The sequence below is a fragment of the Eurypyga helias genome, unplaced genomic scaffold, assembly GCF_000690775.1.
Source record: "Eurypyga helias isolate BGI_N326 unplaced genomic scaffold, ASM69077v1 scaffold9774, whole genome shotgun sequence".
NCBI classification, from domain to species: domain Eukaryota; kingdom Metazoa; phylum Chordata; class Aves; order Eurypygiformes; family Eurypygidae; genus Eurypyga; species Eurypyga helias.
Genome location: NW_010248182.1, coordinates 36,954 through 59,330, shown reverse-complemented (window position 1 = coordinate 59,330; position 22,377 = coordinate 36,954). Strand labels below are relative to the sequence as shown.

The window sequence follows — 22,377 nt, the reverse complement described above, 5'->3', positions numbered from 1 at the left end:
GAGAGATCCCCACGCACACACTACTACCCCCCTCTCACACGAAGCCAGAAGAGGACTTCTCTCCGGGCTCGGAGTCTGTCTTCTGTGGATCAGGATTTACAAGCTTGGACGGTGCTTGGTTACAGTGGTGTATGAGTCTACGGACCCCGAGCTGCGCTACAGAGTTAGAAAGAAATTTCGGATCTGCCATGCTGTAGAGGGGTAAAATAAACCCTGTGCAACCAGCAAACCCAGCCCAAGCCTTTCTGCCTCACTGCAACCAACTTTAACCCCCTCTCAACAGCGAGAATTCCCTCCTTTCCTCCTCCCTCCACACTCCGTCCTTCGGAGACTGTAGGATGAGGCATTTCCTTCTATCTGGCTCAGGGTAAAAGCATACCCTGGGGGCAGCAACACACATCTGGCAGGGACTGAAAGGCTTTAATCCAGCCTCTACTACAATCAACAATGGCAAATGAACCAGTGATTCTGAATGTTTATGACATGGTGAGTATGAAACAGTACTCCTTGGGGGGCGGGGAGGGGACGGGCAGTGGGGCTGAGTGGGAGTTTGCGCTTGAAGGCAGGCATTGTGTGAAGAGGAGCCAAGCATAGATCACCAGAGAGGTTGATCCCCACCCCTCCATCCCCACCCCTCCCCAAACTCCTCATCCAAACATGTCATGTTCTGGCTGTCAGTGATGATGCTGACCCTGGCTTTTTTCTTTAAAATGCCTAGCTTATTGGGCCAGGTTACAGGTAAAGCTGTGCCAGATTTTCTGCAGGATCTTTCAGGAGCAGCACTGGATGAGGAGAGGACTTTTTAATTTCCAGTGTCCCAGTTAAGGAAGGAGATGTGATCACCTCTCTCTTTGTTGGAGCTAATTGTCCTTTAATTTTGAGTGAGCAAGCACTGCCAGGCTGTGAGGAAGCGGTCAGGATTTCATCCAAGGAGGAGAAACAAGTGTGGAATTGTAGTAAGTACATAGTTTCTAGGCTAATAATCTGGATCAGTCACTCATATGCATAAGATTGTAGCTAAACATTTTCTCTGAAGGTTAATTGCAACAACAGGAGTAAGAAAAGATTTGAACTGGTGAAGTTTCAGTACAGGGAGGAGCACAAGGACATGCTGCTTGGCAATGTTTCCTGAAAGTTCAGAGTGTAGCAAGTGACTTTCCTTTCCCTTTTCTTGCAAGGGGGAATGTGAGTGAGAATGATCGGTGCTAACAAATCAGAAGATCTGAGTCCTAGCCTTGGCACAAGCCCCCAGAGAGAAGGTGGCTTGGGACAACCTGTTTGCTTTCTGATCCAACAGAATCTTAGGAGAGGGGTGTTACGATGAGGAACATTTTGATGAGGATATACTTCCCCTGTGGGTTTTGTTGTCTATGAACTAATGATAAAAAAAAAAAAAAAAGAAAAAAGAAGTAGTTTTCAGATCTTCAAAAAATTTCGTGAACTTTGCTGGGCAAAATCCAACCTTATAAGGCCCTGGTGCTGACTGAGCTCTAAATATCCAGCTCCAGACCTTTAAGATTATGGCATACATTTGCTTTCTGTCATCAGACAGTGACAACTTTCAAGAGGAAGCCCACAGAATAGTGTGGGTTTCCCTGTTGGGGGAATCCAGAGAATAGACACCAAGGAGATGAGGAGTGGGTTGCTGTAAATGTCAAACTTATTATTACAAAGATTAAGAGATCTTTTGTTGATTGAAAAAGCTGGGTTGTTTTCTGAGGGAAGAGCAAGTGATAAGGGCTATTTAAGTAGGACTGTACTTGTACTGAAGGACAGTCTGAAAAGCACAACTACAATGGCTTGAATCTGCCTCTTCCACAGCCATTATTGGTAAAATTGAGCAAGTTGGTGTAAATTCCTTTCCTAGATTTTGGTTTTGAGTGTTTGATGGTCAGTTGCATGGCAGCCTGAACTGTGACACCCCGCCCGCCCACTCCCTCACCCCTCCCCAGCTGTTCTTCAGCCAACAAGAGGTCTTCAGCAGGTCTGGTAACCCAAGCAGGTGGTAGCTAGTGCTTGGTAACAAGGCATTGCAAGTGCACACACAAGAATTTCTCATTAATATCTTCCCTCCACTCTGCCTTAATAAGCTGTTTATCATGGATCAGATCTAACTTAGATCACAGGGTTGACTTTCTTCAGCCAGGATATCATCCTGTTTCCTTATTTCTTTAAGTTTTTGTGGCTTACTTTGGAATAGTTGACTTAATCACTGCACATTAATAAATGTTGCCTACTTAAATCAGACAGAAGAGTGCTCTTTGAGGCAGATAAAGGGGTGCATTGCCCTTTTATGATATCCACTGTCTTCCTTGCAATTTTTTTTTAGTTCTGCAGCAGGCTGTGGTCTGAACTTTGCACTCTGAGCCTCTGTTGAGCTGTCCCAGCTTGGTGAATAATTTGCTACTGATCTGAAGAGATCAGAATAATGGATGGACATGGTCTTTGCCTTTTTTTGTATGATTGACACTAAAGATGAAGCCCAGAGGAATCATGGGAGAAAGGACTTGCTGTTTATGGCCACTGTGTTTCTGAGATGGACACCTCGACACAGTGAACTGAATTGAGGTCATCAGTTTAATTCTGACTAATTTTTGCTGCTTAGCAAAGCATGAAAACCTTTAGGTGTGAGTACTAACTCCATGGGTTAACCACAAGTTAATGCTCTGTACAAAGAAACCATTCTATTTTAATATAGCATCTGTTTGACTACCACTGAGTCACCTCTAGTTCAGTTCCTACATTATGGTTATTGAGGCTACATGCTTTTCCATTGCTGCTATGATTTTAACACCATGGAGTTTGGAATATAGCCATGCAAAATCTGCACTTTGTCACACTGTGGTGGGGAATTGCGGGGGAACTGGGAAATGAGCACATTTGCTTGAATGACTGTTGGAAAACTAGCCTCAATGAAAAAAAGAAAAAAAAAAAAGACGACAGCTGGGGATAACAATTAACTGGATGTAAAGCTATGCTTTCCTGACAAGGATCATGACCCCTGTATGGCATCTGGAAGCACTTACACTACAGGAAAACTTACCCCTAGGGTAGAACTTTGATTATGGGCTTTGTGCAGCTATGAAATACTCACTCTGTGTAGTCTTGTGTATTCAAGGATTATAGCCATTTATCCTTTTACCCACTGGATATGCATCAGGCTTCTTTGGGGAAAAAAAAAAGTGCTTCCTTTTAATTAGGTGTTTTGCACAAATAGCTAAAGCAGGTAGATCTATTTGTAGGCTTATTTTCTTCAGCATAGAATAATTGAGCAAAAATCATTGATTATTCCAACTGTTCAGATTATGATAATCGAAAGAAAATTCCTTCACCCCCAGCATGCAGGGTGATTATATCCTCTTGCTAAAGAGTTTGCACACACCTGTATGGTTCCAAAACAGACAGGGCAGGAGAACTTTGCTGCTTAACCAGGACATTTTAAGGAATGAATGTGCAGGATACTGAACTCTGGTTTCAAGTGTAAGTGCGAAACCAGAATTACAACATGAATCAGGGGTTTGATCATGGATGAATCACTTTCCCAGTCTGAATCCAGCCCTTGCATGGACTTACTCTAAGCCAACAGCTGTTTGGAGACCTGCATGAAGTAACTGGGTCTATAAAATCTATGACAGAGTGTGCTCTGATAAGTCAGTTATCACTTTGCCTTCAGAGGGATAAATCAAATTCCCCTTCATAACTTACAGCTCTCTTCCCTCCACTCTGCCTTAATAAGCTGTTTATCATGGATCAGATCTAACTTAGATCACAGGGTTGACTTTCTTCAGCCAGGATATCATCCTGTTTCCTTATTTCTTTAAGTTTTTGTGGCTTACTTTGGAATAGTTGACTTAATCACTACACATTAATAAATGTTGCCTACTTAAATCAGACAGAAGAGTAACTGCAATTATTGCCTAGGTTTAAATCTTTAACAAGCAAGCTAAACACATTCCACTAAAAATAGTCTGCTTGGCAAAGACTCAAGTTGGGGGCTCTCATATTTTCAGCTTATTGCATAGCACATTCATGCTATCAAATTAAAAACAAAGATATTCATATCACTGCTGTCCCTCTTTTATTACAGATATGGTTGTCCTGAATTTCCACTGTCTTTGCAGCTGATAACATACAAAACTGTCATTTTGATCTACTGGTATTTTTGCTTACTCTTTATGGTGGGGAAAATGAGCCCCTGAGATGGGCTGCAGAGGAGAATGAGAGCCATGGTCAGGAGGGGGACAGGGAGCAATGATGTAGGGTCAGTTTGGTTGGATGAGAGGGGTGAGTCTCTTTCTCAGCCTTGTCCCACTGTTATTCTGTTGATTCCATCCTCTCTGGAGTGAATGAGAGGGAAGTAAGATTCAAGTCACTGTGGATGCACTAGCTCTGCCATTTTTCCCTGTGACTTCCAACTTCAGAGAGGTAGCCAAAACGTAATTATTTATAATGGTTGTCCCATAGTTTTTCAGTTCTTTATATAATTTATACCGTTTGCCAGCTAAATGGCTGAAGGCCAATGGCTGATGGCAAAGGGTGGCCCTGCAGGTGACTGACTGGGTTCTCTCTTGCTTCACTGATCGGTGGGTGGTGGTGTCATTGATTTGATTTCTCCATCACATCACTGAGTGGATCATCCAAGTGGCCCTGACAAAAAAAAAAAAAATAAAACCCAAACACAATAGCATTCTTATCTCCACCCAGGAGGGTGCTGGATCAAAAACAAGTTGCAAGAAGCAGTCTGGCTTTTCTGTCAGTCCCGGGAGGGAGAGGGGATTTTTGGACAAGCGGTTGTGGAAACCTGTATGTGGAACTCTGCAACAGACACTGTGATAGGGTGAAAGTTGGGTCCCTGCATAAAGAGGACACATAGGCTATCTGTGAGGAAAGGCATAAAGCTGGAGTGTTTGTGTGGTCACAGAATAAATGTGTAAAAATTCAGTGCTTTAAGGCAACTTCTCTGATACAAAATGGTATGGAGGTGAGAGTTAATTTCCTTTTGCACTTTTCAGGTCTGTCACTTGCAGCATTTTGTTTTAACATCCATTGCTTACATGTGGTTTGGGAGTGATGACCTGTGTGTACCACTGAAAACCAGCAGACTTACCATCCTAGCATCCCTTTCTGGCTTCCTATGCAAGTGGAAAAGAAAGAGTGAGACTCTTGGCCACTCAAATGCTTTGATCTGAAGGAATAGAGGTGCTTTGTACCTCTGGTTTCAGTACATAAGGAGCCTTTGAGTCTATTTTAGAAGCAGCAGGAGGATTGTAAGCAGAGCACTTCACTCTGTGAAATGATTGTTTTAAGCTCTGACTAGATTATGGAACATTTTATTATCTCTCTGGAGAAAAGAATAAGCCTAGTTACTCAGAAAAATGTCAGCTTGTTTGTGATTACTGTTAGTAGAGGTCTCAGTTGCTCACTTAGTCAGAAGAGTGAGAAATCCTATTGCAGGTGGTGGTCCCATCTCTGCACTACTCATCAGTTGTTTGTGAGCCGCTGTGTGTGGAGAAGTACAGTGTCTCTGGACTCTATTTGGTATTCCAGGAAGCCACATGGAAAACAAGGGGACTTTTTTTGTCAAGTAGGTTGATAGCTGTGGAATTGCTTGCTGTGGTGAGCTGAAGAGATGCTCAAAGTCAATAGGGCAACTTGTGGTTTTGAAAGATTAAGTGATAGGGAGAGTCACTAGGGTCTCAGCTTTCTTTTTCCTCCTTCATATGTTGGCCAAAATGAACGTATTCAACAAACTGAGAGCAAAATGGAAAATATTGCCTTTGGGAGATTTTAATTAAATTCTGGCAACTTGTAATACACATATAAAAAAAGTTCTGAAACAAAATCGACACTTTTTAAAACACATTAAATGAAATGTTTTGTCTCTTCCTTAAAATATTTGCCAATCATCTCTGGCTAAAACTATTTGCCAAATCTGAATCATTGCAGTTCTTCAACACACACTGTTCACTCAGAAGTTTGCCATGTTCTTGGGAGGGCTTGGTAGGTGTATCATATTCCTATTTATTCTGTGGCCACTCTCAAAGCTCATAAGAATTTCCTCTTCCATGAATAAGCCCTGGCTAAGGAAGATCTGGGATTTATCATCTTCTTTACAGACCACTTGTGGAGGTAAGGTCAAAGGTAAATCCCTCAATTCCTGAAGGAAAACAGGAAGACTTTGGCCTTGGAATTTTACTTTCTCGCTGACTCTTTGTTTATCCAGATCCTTACTCATTCTGTTGCCTTCAAACTGTATCAAGTGCAGCGTAATGGATGACAAGCAGGATGGTGAGAAAGCAGGTGCCTGGTGTCTAGCGATGGGTTCCCCACAGTGCTATAACATGTCCTACATAGGTGCTAAACTGTCTTTTTTTCTGAGAGTAGTTGAACATTGTGCTACTCACAGGCGGTAGTGTGAGGGATCAGGTAGATCTCAGATGCTTGTTTTCTGTGCCTTTCTAGAGCTTTTGGTTGGCCTTCTGTGCTGTATTGGTTACATGCTTTTGCTGTGTAATAGGTCTGGGGTTCATAATCACTCAGGTAAAGTAATGGTCCCAATGCAAAATATGTAACAGTAATGTCATACGATGATACTTGTTATTATGGGCCCAAAAACTCTATGGGAATACTCTTGGTTAGAGGTCAGAGAGACCACTGTCGTGAATGAGACAAGAGGCAAAGAAAGCTACTCTCACTGGATGTCAGCAGAGTCCTGAGCCCAAGATATGAGAGGGATATCCAGACTGCTTCACTTTTCTTGGATTCAACATCTCCCAGTGCAAATGCTCTTGACTTTGAAAAAAATAATAATTAAAGAAAAAAAAAAAGGTGTTATGGCAAATCTGATGGCAGTGCATTAGTTTTCAAATAAATCAGGCTGAGCAGCCTGGCAGTTTGTGCAGGTGAGGAAAACTAGGCTTTGTTTCTGCTTCTCTTTTCCTCCTAGACTGTATCAGTTTAATGTGAGTGGCAACAGGCTGACCTCAGGCAGGCCAGTCATAGAGTGGGATTGCTGCCTTGCCCTGCTTGAACTCAGGAGCAGAGGGAAAAAGCAAGCAGTTTGGGGATGCAGAGCATCGTGTTGTAGTGTCTGGTTCAAGCCTGTGAGAAAATAATGAAATGCAACTAGATGTCTCTTCTGTCTGGTATCTTTGGAGAGAGGAGATCAAATGGAGGAAGAAAAGACTAAAAAAAAAATACTCTGAGCTGCAGCTGAGTCCATTCCTTCAAGAAGAAGGAATCAAAACATGGCATCTGATTTAAACCGATTAAGAAGCTAAAGAGTAAGTGGAATGGCCTGGGTTAATAAGTCCAGTGACGAAGTGTGCCCATTTATACATAATAAATGGATTTTTGTTGTCTTAGCAACAGCCTGGAGACGTGTTATCCATCAGGGGAACAGTCTGTTTTGATGTTGTCAGGGTGACAAGCTGGCTACCTGTCCATGTTACTGCTGATCTTCTCCAGCACTGCAGTTCTTCAGCCAACCACTCTAGGCTTATACATGAGATGTTTTAAGAGCTGTCTCTTGCCTGTACACAGAGCATTGCTATCTCCAGCTTCAGCATTCATCCCATCAGCAAACTCATTGAACCAGTGCTCTGTTGCCCAGTGGACTGACTTGAACTGCCTCATCGAGGGCAATGCGGGAGTTCTCACTTCTGCTAGTCCTGCATACACTAGGGAAACTGCTTCACGACACGCTGTCCATTACATCTGTAAACAAAAGAAACCCTTATGAGTGAGGAGAACCTAGGAAAGCTAACACAGCGTAAAATGCGTGTGAACTCTGCTGCTGGAGCAAAGCTTCACAGGTTCTGTCATTAGCCCAGTTCCCGTATAAGTGTCTCTGAAGTACTGATTTCAGGGCAACCTGAACTCTTGCAGAGTCAGGAGTCTTATGGGCAGGTTTAAGCCCAGGGTCCTAAGGTCAGCTCTAACCTAGAGATCCAGAAAACTTTTGCTGCTGCTGGAAGTTGTCCTTTAAGCCCATATACTGGCAAAGTCTCAATCCTCTGGCCTGTCTCTGAGCGACGCAGAGAAATTACTGTTTCCTCTTGATACCATATGGAAGCTGGTTTCCAGTGAATTTTCTCTGGTGCTTTTTGGGGTTTCCCCAAACAGCAAGGCAGACTCCTTTTAGCACATGACACTTCTGTCAGCAAGATTTAGCCTCTGGCTCATTAGGCTGTCAAGGTTCCTGTTGTCACTTGGCTATTCTTTGAAACAAACAAAACCCAAAACCGAACAAAACCCCTTTAGTACTGAATAAAGCTGATGTGTTGACAGTACTGGAGACTGTCACTCTCCTACCAAATAAATTTTAGCTGGCAGTAGCAAAGCAGGCCCTTCTGCCTCTTGTACCTCATCCCTGGTTTATAGGTTAAGGTGCTCTGGTGTCATGGCTCAGCTGGTCATCCAGCTCCCAGTTGAGGTAACCCACAGGGACCAGTTATGCATGCGGTGGGAGAGCTGACCATTAGTGACAGAAACAGAGCTACTAAGTTGGAACAGCTGTCAGATCCATTTCTAAGTGTGGTGATGGGTAGGTATATAGTTGTGCATTAGTGCACTGGACTGAATTTAAATGGGTGTCCTAGGGCCAAAAGTTACGTTAGGGACCTGGGTTGCCATTATTCTAATTCTCTGTTTCTTTCTCTCTTGTTCCTGTCATTATGCCAAGATGACGTAGCTGAAGCTGGGGAGGGCGGCAGAGATCAATCAATACCTAAAATCTATATTTTTGCTGGGGAAGAAAAGAAGCAAAATTCACAAGTCTGATGAGTCTTTCTCTAGCAAATGGACTCAGACTGTTAGGAAAGAAAAAAATGGTTGATACAGCTCTAGGGAAACACTGGATGTTCCTGTAGCATGAAAGATCTAGAGGAGTGAAAGTAGGTATCTCCTTATTTCAGAGCTATATCTAATCAGCATGTGAATCTGTGAGACTTATCCTTTCAGAGAAAAATATGAGGCTATGTCCTAAGAGTAGAAAATTGTTTTAATTGGTAACTTAGTTTTTCAGCCATGAATATAAAGGTATCTGGAAAAGCAATGATAAGGGAAAAAGAAACGCTATGGGTTACATGTGATCCCTGATAGGCAGGGATGCTTATTTACAGAAGAAAGTGTCAGGTGCTAGAAATGCTGAAAGCATTTTAGCCTGTTTAGTAAGTGCCTCCATCATGTGGGTCAACACATGAGTCAAATGCCATGTGACTATTGATAGATCACATCTCTGGGAGTTGGAGATCCTGGTACCATGTAAGCTCAGTCAATAACATGATTTGCTGAACCTTCAACCCTAAACCTGTTCCTGTGCTTTCTATGTAGTCTTACTTAAACCCAAAAAGAACTATCAACCCCTTTGCTGTTCTGTTTGATATCTTCTGCTAGTGATTAATTTATACTGAATATTGATGCAAGAAAAAAGCTTCCTAGATGCTGATAGCTGCCTCAGGGTTTAGAGTGCATAAGGAGCCCAATGTTGGCTTCTAGAGTGAATTATAGGTTTTGCTATAGGTTAGCTTTCCCTAGGTACATGATGTTCTAAACATCTATTCTTGGCTCATCTGTGTGTCTTGCTCTGTTTGGGACTCTTTGGTGCAGATGATTTTATAATTGCCCTGTATTTGTCATTTCCCCCGGTTCTGGATTAGCCTGCTGAATGTGAGAAGTGACAAAGGGGACCAAGAGGTTAAACATCGGACTAATCTGTTGTCATCACCTCTGTCATCAACCTGCACTCTTAGCTTCAGCAAGTTTCTTCCAGTTGCATGAGAAGAGGCCTAGGTTGTAGATATTTCCAGGCATGGCTGAAGTACTTCCTTAGCAAATCAATTATCTATGAAATGAGAGGCTCTGTTCAACTGCCTAAGCAGAGACATCAAGGGCCATTTTAGGCTATCCATCTGACCTCTGACTTCCTATCAGGAAAGGTCCAGGTCTCTTCCCTCATGGATTCTGTTTCATAGCTATCACCTTTTTAGAGATATCTTGAATATTTTAGGACATTTGAGGTTGCATGACATGCCCAGAGTTTCTGACATGAACACTATTTGTGTGTGGGGCAGATCAGTAGTAGTTCTGCATTTGACTTCTACCATCTAGTGTGCTGATACATCTGGAGTGACAGAGACCTGGTTAAAACCCCTGAAGGACTGGAACACAAATGCCACTTCACGCAGGCCTGCCATAGAAGCAGACAGCAGGAAACTCTGGATTTTGTTGGTATGGGTCTCTTGTGTCAAAACATTTAGTTTTTGTTTGAAATATTTGCTTAGCAGAAGAGTGGATGTTTCCAGTACTAGCTCTTCCAGGAGGTTGGCCAGGCCGGAGCCAGGCTATACTGTTATTCACACTTGTTCTCTATCTCACTGAAGGTGTATTTTATATACAAGGAAACTGCTTCACCATGAAGGACTGAGAAGGCCTGACCCCAGATACACTATGAGAGGTTGACCAGGCTGCTTCCCTCTGAGGCAGGTGGAGAACCAGATCCCCTCTGGTAGGCCAAGGTGGTTAGATAGTTGGTCTGTACCCTCCTGGACAAGTGCCTGGACTTCTGGTTACCAGGTACAAGCAGAAAGCACTTGCTCGTCCTGGTAAGTCAAGGTTCTTCCCTCCTCCTGTTGCCTCATTTACATTCAGGGCAATATTTAGACAGCTGCCAGGTTTTGTTGCCCTGAGAGGATCTCTTCTGCCCTTTCCTCCTTAACTGGCTGCCTAATCTGGAAAGTTAATTACTTGTGCAGCCTTATTTCTGAGTCTGTCCCAGCACTAAGAACACACAGGCTGTTGCATCTTTAGAGGACCCGTGCGATGAAGGCATTGTGGAAAGGTGGGAAGGCAGTGCTGGAGGTTTTCGAATCTGTGGAGGCCACAGCTAAAAATGCACGTCCTGAGCTGAAATCCACCCACCATCTGTCTCTAGTTCTAACATTCATTGTTCTTGATTGCAGTGCCATTTGCTGTGCCCTTGTTCACTCTAATTTTTATGGCTGCTCATTATCCCAGGCAGCTGGCTATCTTCTCTTTGGCAGTTCTCTGGGACGTGGAATAGACCTCTTCTATTTGCTGCTGCTGGAGGGCTGTGCCTCTTGTGCCGATTTGCTGCTGCTGGAGTGCTGTGCCTCTTGTGCTTGCTACTGTGACAATATTGGGGGCCAGTACGTTGAGGAACGGGTTGTACTGAACTGAAACAGAACAGATTAATTCCAGTGTGAGCCAAGAAGAAACAGGTCAGAGAAAGGGGCAAACTAAATGGGTTGATTTCAAGCTCAGGTGTACTGGGGACCAGAAGAAAGGAAGTACTACAAATCCCTTTTTTTTCCCTGTGGGTCTCACAATAGAAGCAAAAGAGAGCTGTGATTTCTGCTGAGCAAAAGCCTCTGGAAGGATAAAAAAATGGAAGCCACATGGATCCATGCAAATTTCACTTGGTTTTATTGTCTGGGCCAAATTCCATCTCCTCCCTTGGGCAGAGTGCTGCTGGAAGGAGACATTCGGCATCATGGTAACCAGAGGCTTTGTCAAAGCCAGGCAAGCAGGCAGAACACCCCTTGGAGGGTAGGGAGGTCAGAAGGGTGGTCATCGCAGCACCCCATGAGTTGGATTAGCCACATGTCCCCCAGACTGCTGAGCATCCTCTTCTGTCCCTTGTATTCAGGCAGAGCTGATAGGAGGGAACATTTCACTGCAGAGCTGTATTGGGAGGCAAGAGAAAAGGGAGATGTGGAAGGTGAGAATCTTTATATTTCTCCCTTTCACAGTCATCAACGTCACAGGACCAACCAGAACCTGAACTTTTTCAACACTCTTTAAAACACCCTCTACTTCTGAGAGAAAGGCAAGGAAGCAGGAAGCAAAGTGACTTCCTATCTTCCAAATCCATCTCTGCACTGAAATTATGCTGGGAGGCTCACACGTCCATCTGTGACTTTTCCAGTGCTGTTCGTAATATGGTGTGTTATTGAAATGCTTCAAGGATTCCCTTTGTAATGTGTAATTACTTGGGGATGTGCAGTTCAGCACCTATTGCAGCTGTTGTTTTGGATAATCTCGATATAGTTAAAACTGTTGCTGGATCAAACGAATTTATGCAGATGGACACTTTAAAGTTAGTGTAAAGAACAATATTATAGCCTCTAAAACATCAGGTGCTTAAGAATCCTGTACTTGGTACCTCTGAACTTGAATTCCACTTCTCATACCCACAGGACTTTGAAGCATGTTTCTAGCTGTCTGTTACCTCTCTCGAGGTCGCAGAGGTGTCTCATTAAAGCTGATGCTAAAGCCTATTAAATACATGAATGTAGCTTCTAACGATGCATCTCATTTAGGTGAGTTGTCACCAGGAATTGGCAGGGATCATTGCTGCTCTGGTCCCCCAGTGACTAGGGCAGTGAAAGCCACCTGGAGAAGCACAGGATAATACCTACTTCTGTTTTGGAAAACAAAAAGCCAAGTGTCTCGAGAAGGCTGCTGACTTCCAGGGGCACACCAACCTTGTCACCTTCTCGCCCTACCACCTCCCCTCCCTCCCTCCTGCAAAGTGCAGCCTCAGCTCTCAAAGCTTGCAGATGGGAGACATCTGCCCTTGGGCTCTCAGTGTCTCCAGCCAATTAATTATTAAACATCACAATATCCCTTATGTCAAGCATCTGAACTGCCCATGAAGCATGGAGAACCCTTTTATAGGTCACATCATAAAGGTTTTAGTGCCCTGCCACTCATTATTTATAAAGTTGTTGTTCTATGAAAGAACTTAAGCACCCAGAAGTGATCGTCATCTCACCTGAGCCCCACATCAGGTGACCTGGTGCTAGAAGGGGCAATAAATGTGCAAATGGGGAAGCCAGAAGAGAAAGTTCAGCTTGCATCATGGATCCTGCAACAGAACTGGTGCTGTACCTTTGGATATGTTTAGAACTGTAATGCTACTGCAGTATAGGTATATTGCTCATTATGAGCACCTGTGAGGGAAAAACCCTAAATATTTAGCTCCCTTGAAAGATACCAGGGGGGCACAACTTTCCTGTGACTGTTGGCTGGCTGGCTGTTGTGCCTGTCTTTGGGATGCTGCTGTTTACCATTGCTCTAGAAACAGCGAGACACATGAGGCTGGGGGGTGGGGTGTGGGGGAGGGGTGTCTACGACTTGCCTGCTCTGTGTATTAGGCTTGTATGCTACTCTAAAGGAGAGAGACTGAGCATTGACAGAGCAGAGAGTAGGCATGAAAGAAGAAGAAATTCACTCGGCTTGTATCAAGGCATTTCTTACTGTTGGGAGTATTCAGACATGAGAACCTGAGCCCCAGCTCCTTTTAGCTGGGACTATTCTAGTGGAAATGGCATAGCAACGGCACTTTATTTCTCATTTAGTTTTGATAACATACATTGAAGCAGATCTGAAAACAAAACCAAACCCTGGCTACTTTCCACTCATCTGTAGGGCAGTTTTTACAAGGAATACGTTTGTTTCCTTCTGCCTATCTGCAGAGTGGCATTTTAAATCATGTCATACTCTCAGGATCTCCCAAATATTACACCTCCTGCCACCATTTAAAATCCTACTGTGGGAAGCCTTGGGTGATGCAGGTAAGTGAACCCATTAAAACAGGATGAGACACATGACTTAAACTGTGCTCTTTAGCGTCCCTGTGACATGATTGTGTCCTTAGGTACTTCTGTGTTCTCCACCCTTCCTTCTATCCCACGATGTCTTCATGTGGGGTGAAAGAAATGATGTTGGACCTGACAGGATGTTTTCTTGTCTCAGTAAATTGATGATAGATTGTCACTAATTAGCACAGCTAGGGTCAAGCTCACTCTTATTTAATTCTCTACTAAGACAGCTTGATTGTAGGAGACCAGCTCTTATTTACATGTAGTAATAGATGGAGATGTTTTTTTCCTCCTTTCAGTTCAAACATAACATCGTGTTCAATGACACCACAATGTTTTGTGAAAAGTACAAGTGCTTTGAACATGTGGGAATCAAAAAGCTCTAAATAGATTGTGTAATACTGCCAACAAAGCATGTCCTTGGACCCTAGCCGAGAACAACCAAACCTTCATTTTGAGTAAAGCACTGGATGTTGAGAAAGAGAAATACCATAGCCTTAGTCCTAGTTCCCTTCTCAATTGCACTTCTAGCAAGTCACTTCAATCTCTTTGCCTTGGGTTGCCTCACCTGTAAGAAGGGAAAAAGTGTTCTTGTTGGGGTGGGAGGAGATGCTTGTGGGATGCTTGGGAGGTTAAACGAGCTTTTTGGCATCTGAGACGCACCTGCCCGGGTTGGTATGACTCCCATAGGAATGGGAGGCAGCAGCAGGGTTTCTGAGTGGTGGGCTGGGGGGCAGCAGCCTGCATCCCACCAGCAGCACCCGCCTGACCTGTGCCCAGGTGAGCACGTGTCCTGTTGCAGCCTCAACTCCTACTACCTCGATGGCTGTTCCTGGCCCTCCTGTCAATCACGAGGTGGTGGTCCCCCTCCCTTTCCCACCAGAGCCTGACTGGGAAGGGTCTGCAATTAGTCAGCCCCCACATCTGCTCCTGGCCTTAGCTTTTGCTGCCCTTTGACTGCACAGAGCAGCTGAAGTGTTTAGAGGCAGCTGCTATTTCTCTCATTAGCACCCAGACTTCCTCAGATGCTGGCCTTGTAACAGCTGAAATCTGATTCAGAGGAAGCTTTTTACTTCAGTATGTTCAGAAGCAAGGGGAGAGTGAAATAAGGGGGAGGGGAAAGACAACATTCAATTTGCCATTAATTTAATTCTGTCAGGAAAACCCAGGCAGCTGAAGATGACAGCGTGCAAATTGCAGACATGCACGTTGCAGCGTGGTGGGTATTGTTCAGGGGCTTGAGGATGAAGAAACAGTGGGTAAGCAAACAACGCAGCAGGAGGGGGCTGTGTGCTGTGCTTCTTGCTAGGACACATGAGCTCCCACTGAGCAGTTCTGTGCTCCAGAGCCTGCTGGTGGTACTTGCCAGTTTGGAGCAAATGGAGTATCTCCATGTTGTGCTGCCATTGCAGGTGCTGGGACAGGAGGGTACCCAAGAGGTCAGCTTAGCTTTCTCTACTCTGGTGCATGGTCCTTTCTCAGTCTTCTCGAGTGTGCTTCCCAGTATTACTCTGGAGAAGGAAAAGACTGTGGTTCCTGCTCTGCAGCTGAGGCACTGAGGCTGACTCATCTGATTCTAGGACGTGAGGAAATGGAATGAAGCTGCGTCAGGGCAAGTTCAGATTGAACATTAAGGAAAAAGTTCTTCACTGAGAGGGTGGTCGGTTACTGGAACAGGCTCCCCGGGGAAGCAGACACGGCACCAAGCCTGTCACAGTTCAAGGAGCATCTGGATAATACTCTTAGTGATATGGTCTAGTTTTAGGTAGTCCTGAGAGAAGCAGGGTGCTGGATTCGATGATCCTTATGGGTCCCTTCCAACTTGAGATGTTCTATGATTGTATGATTAGGTGCCTTGTTGCTGTGATGTCTCTTGGGTATTGATATGGAGTTATATTTGTGACACTGTTCTTCCTCTCTTCCAGCTGTGGCTGTTGAAAATGCTCTGATTTCTTTTTAAGGCCTGTGATAGATGTTTCAAAGCAAAGCATTTTATTGAGGCTTCCCAGTTCACCTGTGCTTCCCTTTGATGGAGTTCAGATAGCTTCCAGCACTGGAGAATACTGTGGGTCAGAAGCACTCTTCCAGTGTTCAGTCTTCTTAAAATGAAAGTGCTGGCTCTCTGTTGCTATCGTGGTTTTCAATCTGAAAGAAAACTCCTAGGATTTCATGTTGTACTGTGACGCCAACAGGATCAGGGATATTTCTTCTCAAACCAATTAATTTACAGAGCAGCTCTGGTAATGTAATTCAAGAGGCTTTCTGAAAGAAATGTCACTTAGTACACATGGGTAGATGAGCTAGAGCGTGGAGGATTAATGTCCCCCTTGTTTCCCATGACTCTGTACAAGCCTTGTACAGAGATAGGAAGAGGTAAGGCGAAACAATCAGTCCTAGTTCTGCCCAATGACTTGACAACAGGATTGCATGCATATTAATCTACCAAAATTTATCCTCTGCTTTAGAAATAAAACCCATTGCTGTGGGCCAGCCTGAAGTCTTGATGCTGGCCAGTTTAGACAGGTTATAATTTAATTTGATGGCAAACAGATTTGAAAATCTTCATGTGTTTTACTTGGGACTTGTTGAAATAAAATGCTACCTAGAATTTGGGGGTGGGGGGATAGGAACACATCTACATTACACACTGGGGTTACAGGAGGTGATGTGGTTAAATACTGCATGCACATATGTGCTCTGGGGATGGCTTGACAGACTGCAGGCTTTTGGGAAGAACTAGTCTACCAAAGGAGGAGGGAAAAGCATCTGTCAGTAAATAGATGGATAAAGATGCTCTGTGCTGCTTTTAAGAAGCACCAATCATCTTTATAACTTTGACAGGTGGCAATTGGGCAGGGAGGGAAGGAAGAGATTCAACGAATTGTGTGGGTGGTGAAGAAATTAATCCTAATGAATTGGAAGAGCAAATCCACAGCGGGCAGAAAGCTTTGGATTCCTGCCCTGCTGGATATGGATAAATACAAGAGAATCCCTTTTGCACGCAAGAGCTAATTGGGCAATTACAATGTAATCTCAAAACCTTTGCTTAAACTGTATCCTGACTATCGAAGTGTGAGGCAGGTTTCTCTTCCACTGGTTCACAAAGCTTGCCCAGGGTCTTTCAGGCGGGTGTTTGAAATAGGTCCTCTCTTTAACTTTCCCTCTCTTCTGGGAAATAAAATCTCTCTGGTACTTGTTTGTTTTGGTTGGTTGTTTTTTTGGTTTTGGTTTTGGTTTTTTTTTGTTGTGTTTTTTTTTTTTTTTAAATCACTGTGTTATGATGGGAGAACTCCATTCCATAGTTTCTTTTCAATGTTTTCATTCCTCTTCATGCAGAAGAAGACATAAGCATTAGAATGGCCAGGCTGGCTCAGACCATGGGTGGTCCATCTAGTCCAATATCATTATTCTTCCCTCAGTGCTGGCTTGTGGGAACTGCTGGAGACAGGACCTCAAGCATATATGACATTTCCTTCTAACACTTCCACAGCTTCCAAACATTGTCAGGCCTGGGGCCTCGCTGAGCGTGACCGCTGTCTCTACAATCCTTGATGGATCTTTCTTCCATTCAGTTCTCTTGAACAAATTTGACCTTTTAGATCAACATCCCCTGCCAGGGAGCTTGTGGGCCTAGACCCTAGTGGTGAAAAACCAAGTCCTCCCCCCCACCCCCGTAGTCAGAGGTAGTCAGTTCCTACCTACTTTTTTCATGCCATCTGCAGAACCCCACCATATCTCTTTGTCTCATGACTAGTTACATCCTTAAAGACATTTTCTGGAGAATGTAATCAAAACCTTTTTTAAAATAAATTAACAATGTCAATGAGATCACTGCCTTTACTGAAGAATACCAAGAGATGGGTGTCACAGGACCTCCCCTCGCCAAAGTCATATTGACCCTTACCCAAAAGGTCATATTTATTGGTTATTATTGCTATCTTTTGTTACCACTTCTATTAATTAATCCAGTCTAGATGCCAGGCTTGCAGACTTGTATTTCCCTGGCTGTGATGTGGATCTGTGTTTGTGGATTAGCATTACAGTTGCTACCTTCTGGTGCTCAGGTCTCAGAAACATTTTACATGAGAGGCTGCCCGTGATCATTCAGCTGTTCTGTTCCTGCAGTTCCACTGTTGCTCCTGAGTAAGTGTTTTTCTGCCCCTGGGATCCTGGGGCCAATTCTGCCTGTCTGTATCAAACACTCATCCATGTCAACTTTAAACAGAGCCTCTTCTGATTTCCTCAGTCTTCCTACTCCTCCTACAAAAATAAAAGTGAGAGGTTCAGGTATGGGTATCTCACCAGTTTTCTTTTGATAGAAACCAGAAAGCTCTGAGGCAAAAATGCAATTTATTTTTTCTGCAACAGCTGTGCCAGGTCTGAGTTCTCCTTTTACACCTTTGCTATGACTTGGCCCTACAGGCTTTTCTTTTCTAACGTGTTGGAGGAAGGATTGAAGAAATAGCTCAATGTAAGTGGAGAGGCTATCCTTCTCTTTTTTTAGGTCTATCTAGAAGCTAAAAGTGACAATATTTTCCTCTGCTATTGAAGGCACAGGGTCCTGAAACAATCTGCATGAGGAATGACGAGTAAGAGAGCGCTCTGTAGTGGCCTCTGCCAGCTACCTTGGGGTTTTCCCTCCCCAAATTTCTGGATTCACGTTGTGTAAATCTTGTATTTGAATATGCTTGAAGTAAGCTTTAAGGGCTACAATGCCAAGTAGTTCCACACTCCAAAGAAAAGGAGTGTCTGGGTGCTTCCAAAAGCTTGGCTGCTTGAAAGGCTTTAAAACTGCTTCCTGTTTACTTCAGCTGCCTTCCAGAGGATCACTTGTGACGTGAAGCATGTTATTTTGAACCTAGTCAGTATTCCTTCTCTCAGAGGGAGTGTTTTCCTTTAGAACTGGCACCAGCACAGCAATTCAGCATCAGGCTGGTCTTGCTCACATCCGTTGTGTATTGCCATCTGATCACACAGACAAAAAAGAGCCTGTGTCTTGCTAGGACAGAGTTGGAAGGGAAAGCAAAGAAGGTATTTGCAAGCACGGGTGCCCTAACCCCGGTAGTATTAGCATTCAAATGAGGTAGCAACCATGGCTGCAAGATTCCATGAAATAGAAATGAAACTCATGTCACTGTGTGTGGTGGCTTTTTCACAAAGAGAGAGGAAAAAGATGCTTTGGTAGTAGTATTTATATATCCAGCACTGCTTTCATGCTTGGTTACCTGGAATTTGCTGCTGCTGAAGGGTAGCAAACCAAGCTGTGTATGTACTCGCGTGGGTCACAATGTAGAAGTACACCTTGGAGGATAAAGTAAGCTGGGAGAGAGGTAAGAAACTTCCTTCTTCTTGTAACTCACTTGCTGGAGGAGGCTGTCCTCTGAGCAGGCTAACTATTGCCACAGAAAGTACAAGCATTTCTAGGGATCCAGCAGCACTTCCAAGTTCTCCGTGTTCTGGAGGAGGATGGCTAGGAGAAAATTTTTCCCGTAAGGAGACTTAGCGAGGACAAATCTATAGTGCTGCACCTTTGTTGCAATAGCGGTCCTGTTTTCGAGGCTTCATTACTAAAATAGCATGCGTGTAAGGAGGCTGATGAGTCTATCCATGGTTGGCTTTGTACACACTCTTGGCATGTTTGCTTATTGCTAGCAGGACACCTCACGTAAACCAGAGAGTTAAAACGTTGTTGTTCTCTAAGACTTCCCTGTATACGTACAGACTGTATTTACATTTGTACATGTAATGCATGAGCAAATACATTCTGTTCGCTTGTGCAAGTTTTATCTGTGTTATCCTGTGGAATGAGGCAATGCTCCCCTGCTTACAGCATGCTGGTGTCTGCCTTGTCTTGCTGTTAATGAATTATTTGTGATACCAACTATAAACCTCAGCCATGTACTGAGATTCCACCGTATTTCATGAAGACACTGCATAAATGGGAATAAGAAAGAGAGTTCTGGCTCCAAAGAGATTACGAGCTATTTTTCATCTAAATCTGATAGGATATAAGCAAACAGCGATTGTTTTTTTAACTCCATCTGGTGACCATAAACCCTTTTGATGAGATCTCCCACTGATGCAAACATTCCCTTGGTAATAATGTCTAGTCAAATACAACTTTGTTTCCTCTGTGATGTTTCATACTTTTTTTTTTTTTTTGGTCTCTTCCAGTAAGAGAGTCTGAATGAGATTTTTGAGGTGTTAAGGGGAAGTACAGTAAAATGAATTATATAAATGCTACCAAACTCATACTTCATAGAACAAATGAAAGTTTCACATAAGATGAAATATTTCAGGCTGGGATGCTGATCTTATTTGTTTGATGAATCTGTTTACCTCTTGCATGCATCCATCTAACTCGCAAGAAGGCAGATATATGGAGTGGGAACTGAATGGTCTCAGACCTATCCATTCATCACTAGCATGATGAATCTCTTGCGTGACTTTCATTGCTGGAGAGTCCACATACTTCCCCATTATATAGGAATAAAAATGTTTCTTTTCTCTTGGTCTGCAGGATAATTAGCTTAAATTATAGGCTTATGACCATTTGTATTCCCTAACTTGCATGGGTGAACTTAAAGAAAAGCAACTCAGGAGAACTGAGATCCACATCTGTTGTACTTTCTCTCTTGTGGGATTCATGTGCATATCTAAGATGCACCAGTTTGTTTTGAGTTCTGCTCTTGTTCTCCTGCCCTGTGGATCGCTTTGGAAAGAGCGTGGTGATTTTTTTAGGTTTCTGATTCTCTGGGAAGCATTTTTGGTTGAGTATGGAATATGACTTATGTGTGTGGTGCACTGTTATTGAAAACATGGGCTCTTATTTTTGATACTAATCAAAATGGGGATGTACTTGGAGTGTGCTTCTTCACTCTTAGAAATGAGTTACAGTCTACTTTGGAGAAAGATGGTTGGCCATTATCAGCTAGGGCTGAATAAGGCTTTGTTTTCCTGTAGTAGATATCTGGGCATCTAGAAGGTTCTTAAACCTTCTTAAACCAGGGGGATAGTTTAATCTGAGAGCAGATGTCTTTGATATTAGAGGATGTTGTGAGCTAGATGAGGCATTTACAGTGCTTACTTCTTTCTCCTACATTAGCCTGGCCACAGTTCAGATTAGATGTCTACTCTGTATGCAGGAGAATTTTTTGGCAGGTTGCTGAGGGATCTGGCAGACGATGCCATTGAATACCGGGGTACAAATATACAGTTGTTTCTCTTTTCATTAAAATAAACAGGAGCCAAGATGCAGTTGCAGTATCTGATGGATTTTTATAGAAATAAATACAAATGGGGGGGAGGAATATTCCTGGTGAAACCTGCTACGTAAAGCAAATCCTCCTCCTTGACCTTACTGGAGTATTTCCTTATCTTTCCCCTTCAATCCTTGACCTCACTGGGTACGTTTCAGATGTTGATCTTCAGATACTGTAAAATGCACGTCCATGAAGAAACCAGTTGGCTGAATCAGGGTCTGTTTCTAGATATTTGCAACACACAGTGGACTAGCACAAACATTTTGCTTTAGCACGTGTAAAATTATTACTGTGCCCAGCAGAAGGGAGATATTTAGGGCAGTCCGAATGCTCATCCACTACTGGTCTCATACCTGTTGTGCTGTTTAGAGAGTGGGGGCAAAGAGAAGAAAGGAAAGATAACAGTGTTTTCCAAAGCAGCTGCACTGGCATGTTTGTGCCTCTCCCTGTGCAAGGGTGTGTGTGACTTTTGGGGGAAGTAAGCACAGAGGCTGTCCCTTTGAGGGGACAAACACCCACGATTTAATCTGAAATGTTTTTCACCCAAAACAGTACATTCATAGAACTAAACAGTGATGATTTGGTGCCAGGCGCTGCTGCTAACCATCATCTCAATCTTTCAGCAAGGGGTGGTTATGAAATGGTATTCAGAGCTGCGTGTCCAATGCTGCTCATTAAATAAAGACAGTGGGAATCCTTGGGGGAGGAGGGGGAGAAAAAACCAAAAATCCTGCATAGCCCAGACAAACCAGAGCAGAGCATGTTACATCAGAGTCGTTAAGATACTCCCACAGCTTTTTAATTTTTCCCAGCTGTCATGGTATGCTGCACATATTAATCATTCTGTTGCATCTTCATATGGGGGGGTGAAAAGTATCCTTAAAGCAGTTGTTGGTATCCAATAGCTAAATGCCAACAGTCAGAAATGATTCCTCATTTCCAAAACTATTAGTGGTTAGTTTCTTCAGTCATTTTAAACAGTGCTAAAATCACTCATCATAGAAGCCCTTGGGTCATGGGTCATAAACAAGTTTCAATCTGAACCTCCCTGATTGCTGTTTTTACCGGGTTTGTGCTTTGTAGAAGATAATTATTCCAACATCCCAATTTGCCATTGGGCTAGGTTATACAGCTACCCCTTCTTGGGACAGTTGCTTTCTCAAGGAAATGTTCCTTGCTCTATTTTTTTTTTTTTTTGGTCTTCTTCAGACCAGCAGAAACTGAGTTTCTGGGAAAAGGTGTATTTGAATCTTTATGGCATAACAGTGTTTAATCATTGCTGTAATAAAGTTCCTTGCTTCCTGTTTTATCCCTTAAATTCTGATCTGGAAACATTAATGCAATGTGATTCTTGGGTAATTGTGCTGAACAGCAGAGAAAGAGAGAGTGTATGACTATGGCAAGAATGCACCCCTATCCTTGTAGGAAAAAATAATGGAAAGAGCTGAGACGCTGTATGAAATTGGCACTGTTTTTGAGGAGTTTTATCC

The 22,377-nt window shown here is 43.4% G+C and overlaps 1 protein-coding gene across 1 annotated transcript in view; it reads left to right on the top strand.

Moving 5' to 3' along the window:
- The first annotated feature begins 429 nt into the window (after window positions 1–429).
- The window catches only part of DESI2 (desumoylating isopeptidase 2), a 54,433-nt gene continuing 32,485 nt past the window's right edge, over window positions 430–22,377 (top strand). The window contains exon 1 of the mRNA XM_010150975.1: window positions 430–486. Coding sequence (XP_010149277.1) covers window positions 448–486 — 39 coding nt within the window. The 5' untranslated portion in view covers window positions 430–447. The remainder of the gene's footprint in view (window positions 487–22,377) is intronic.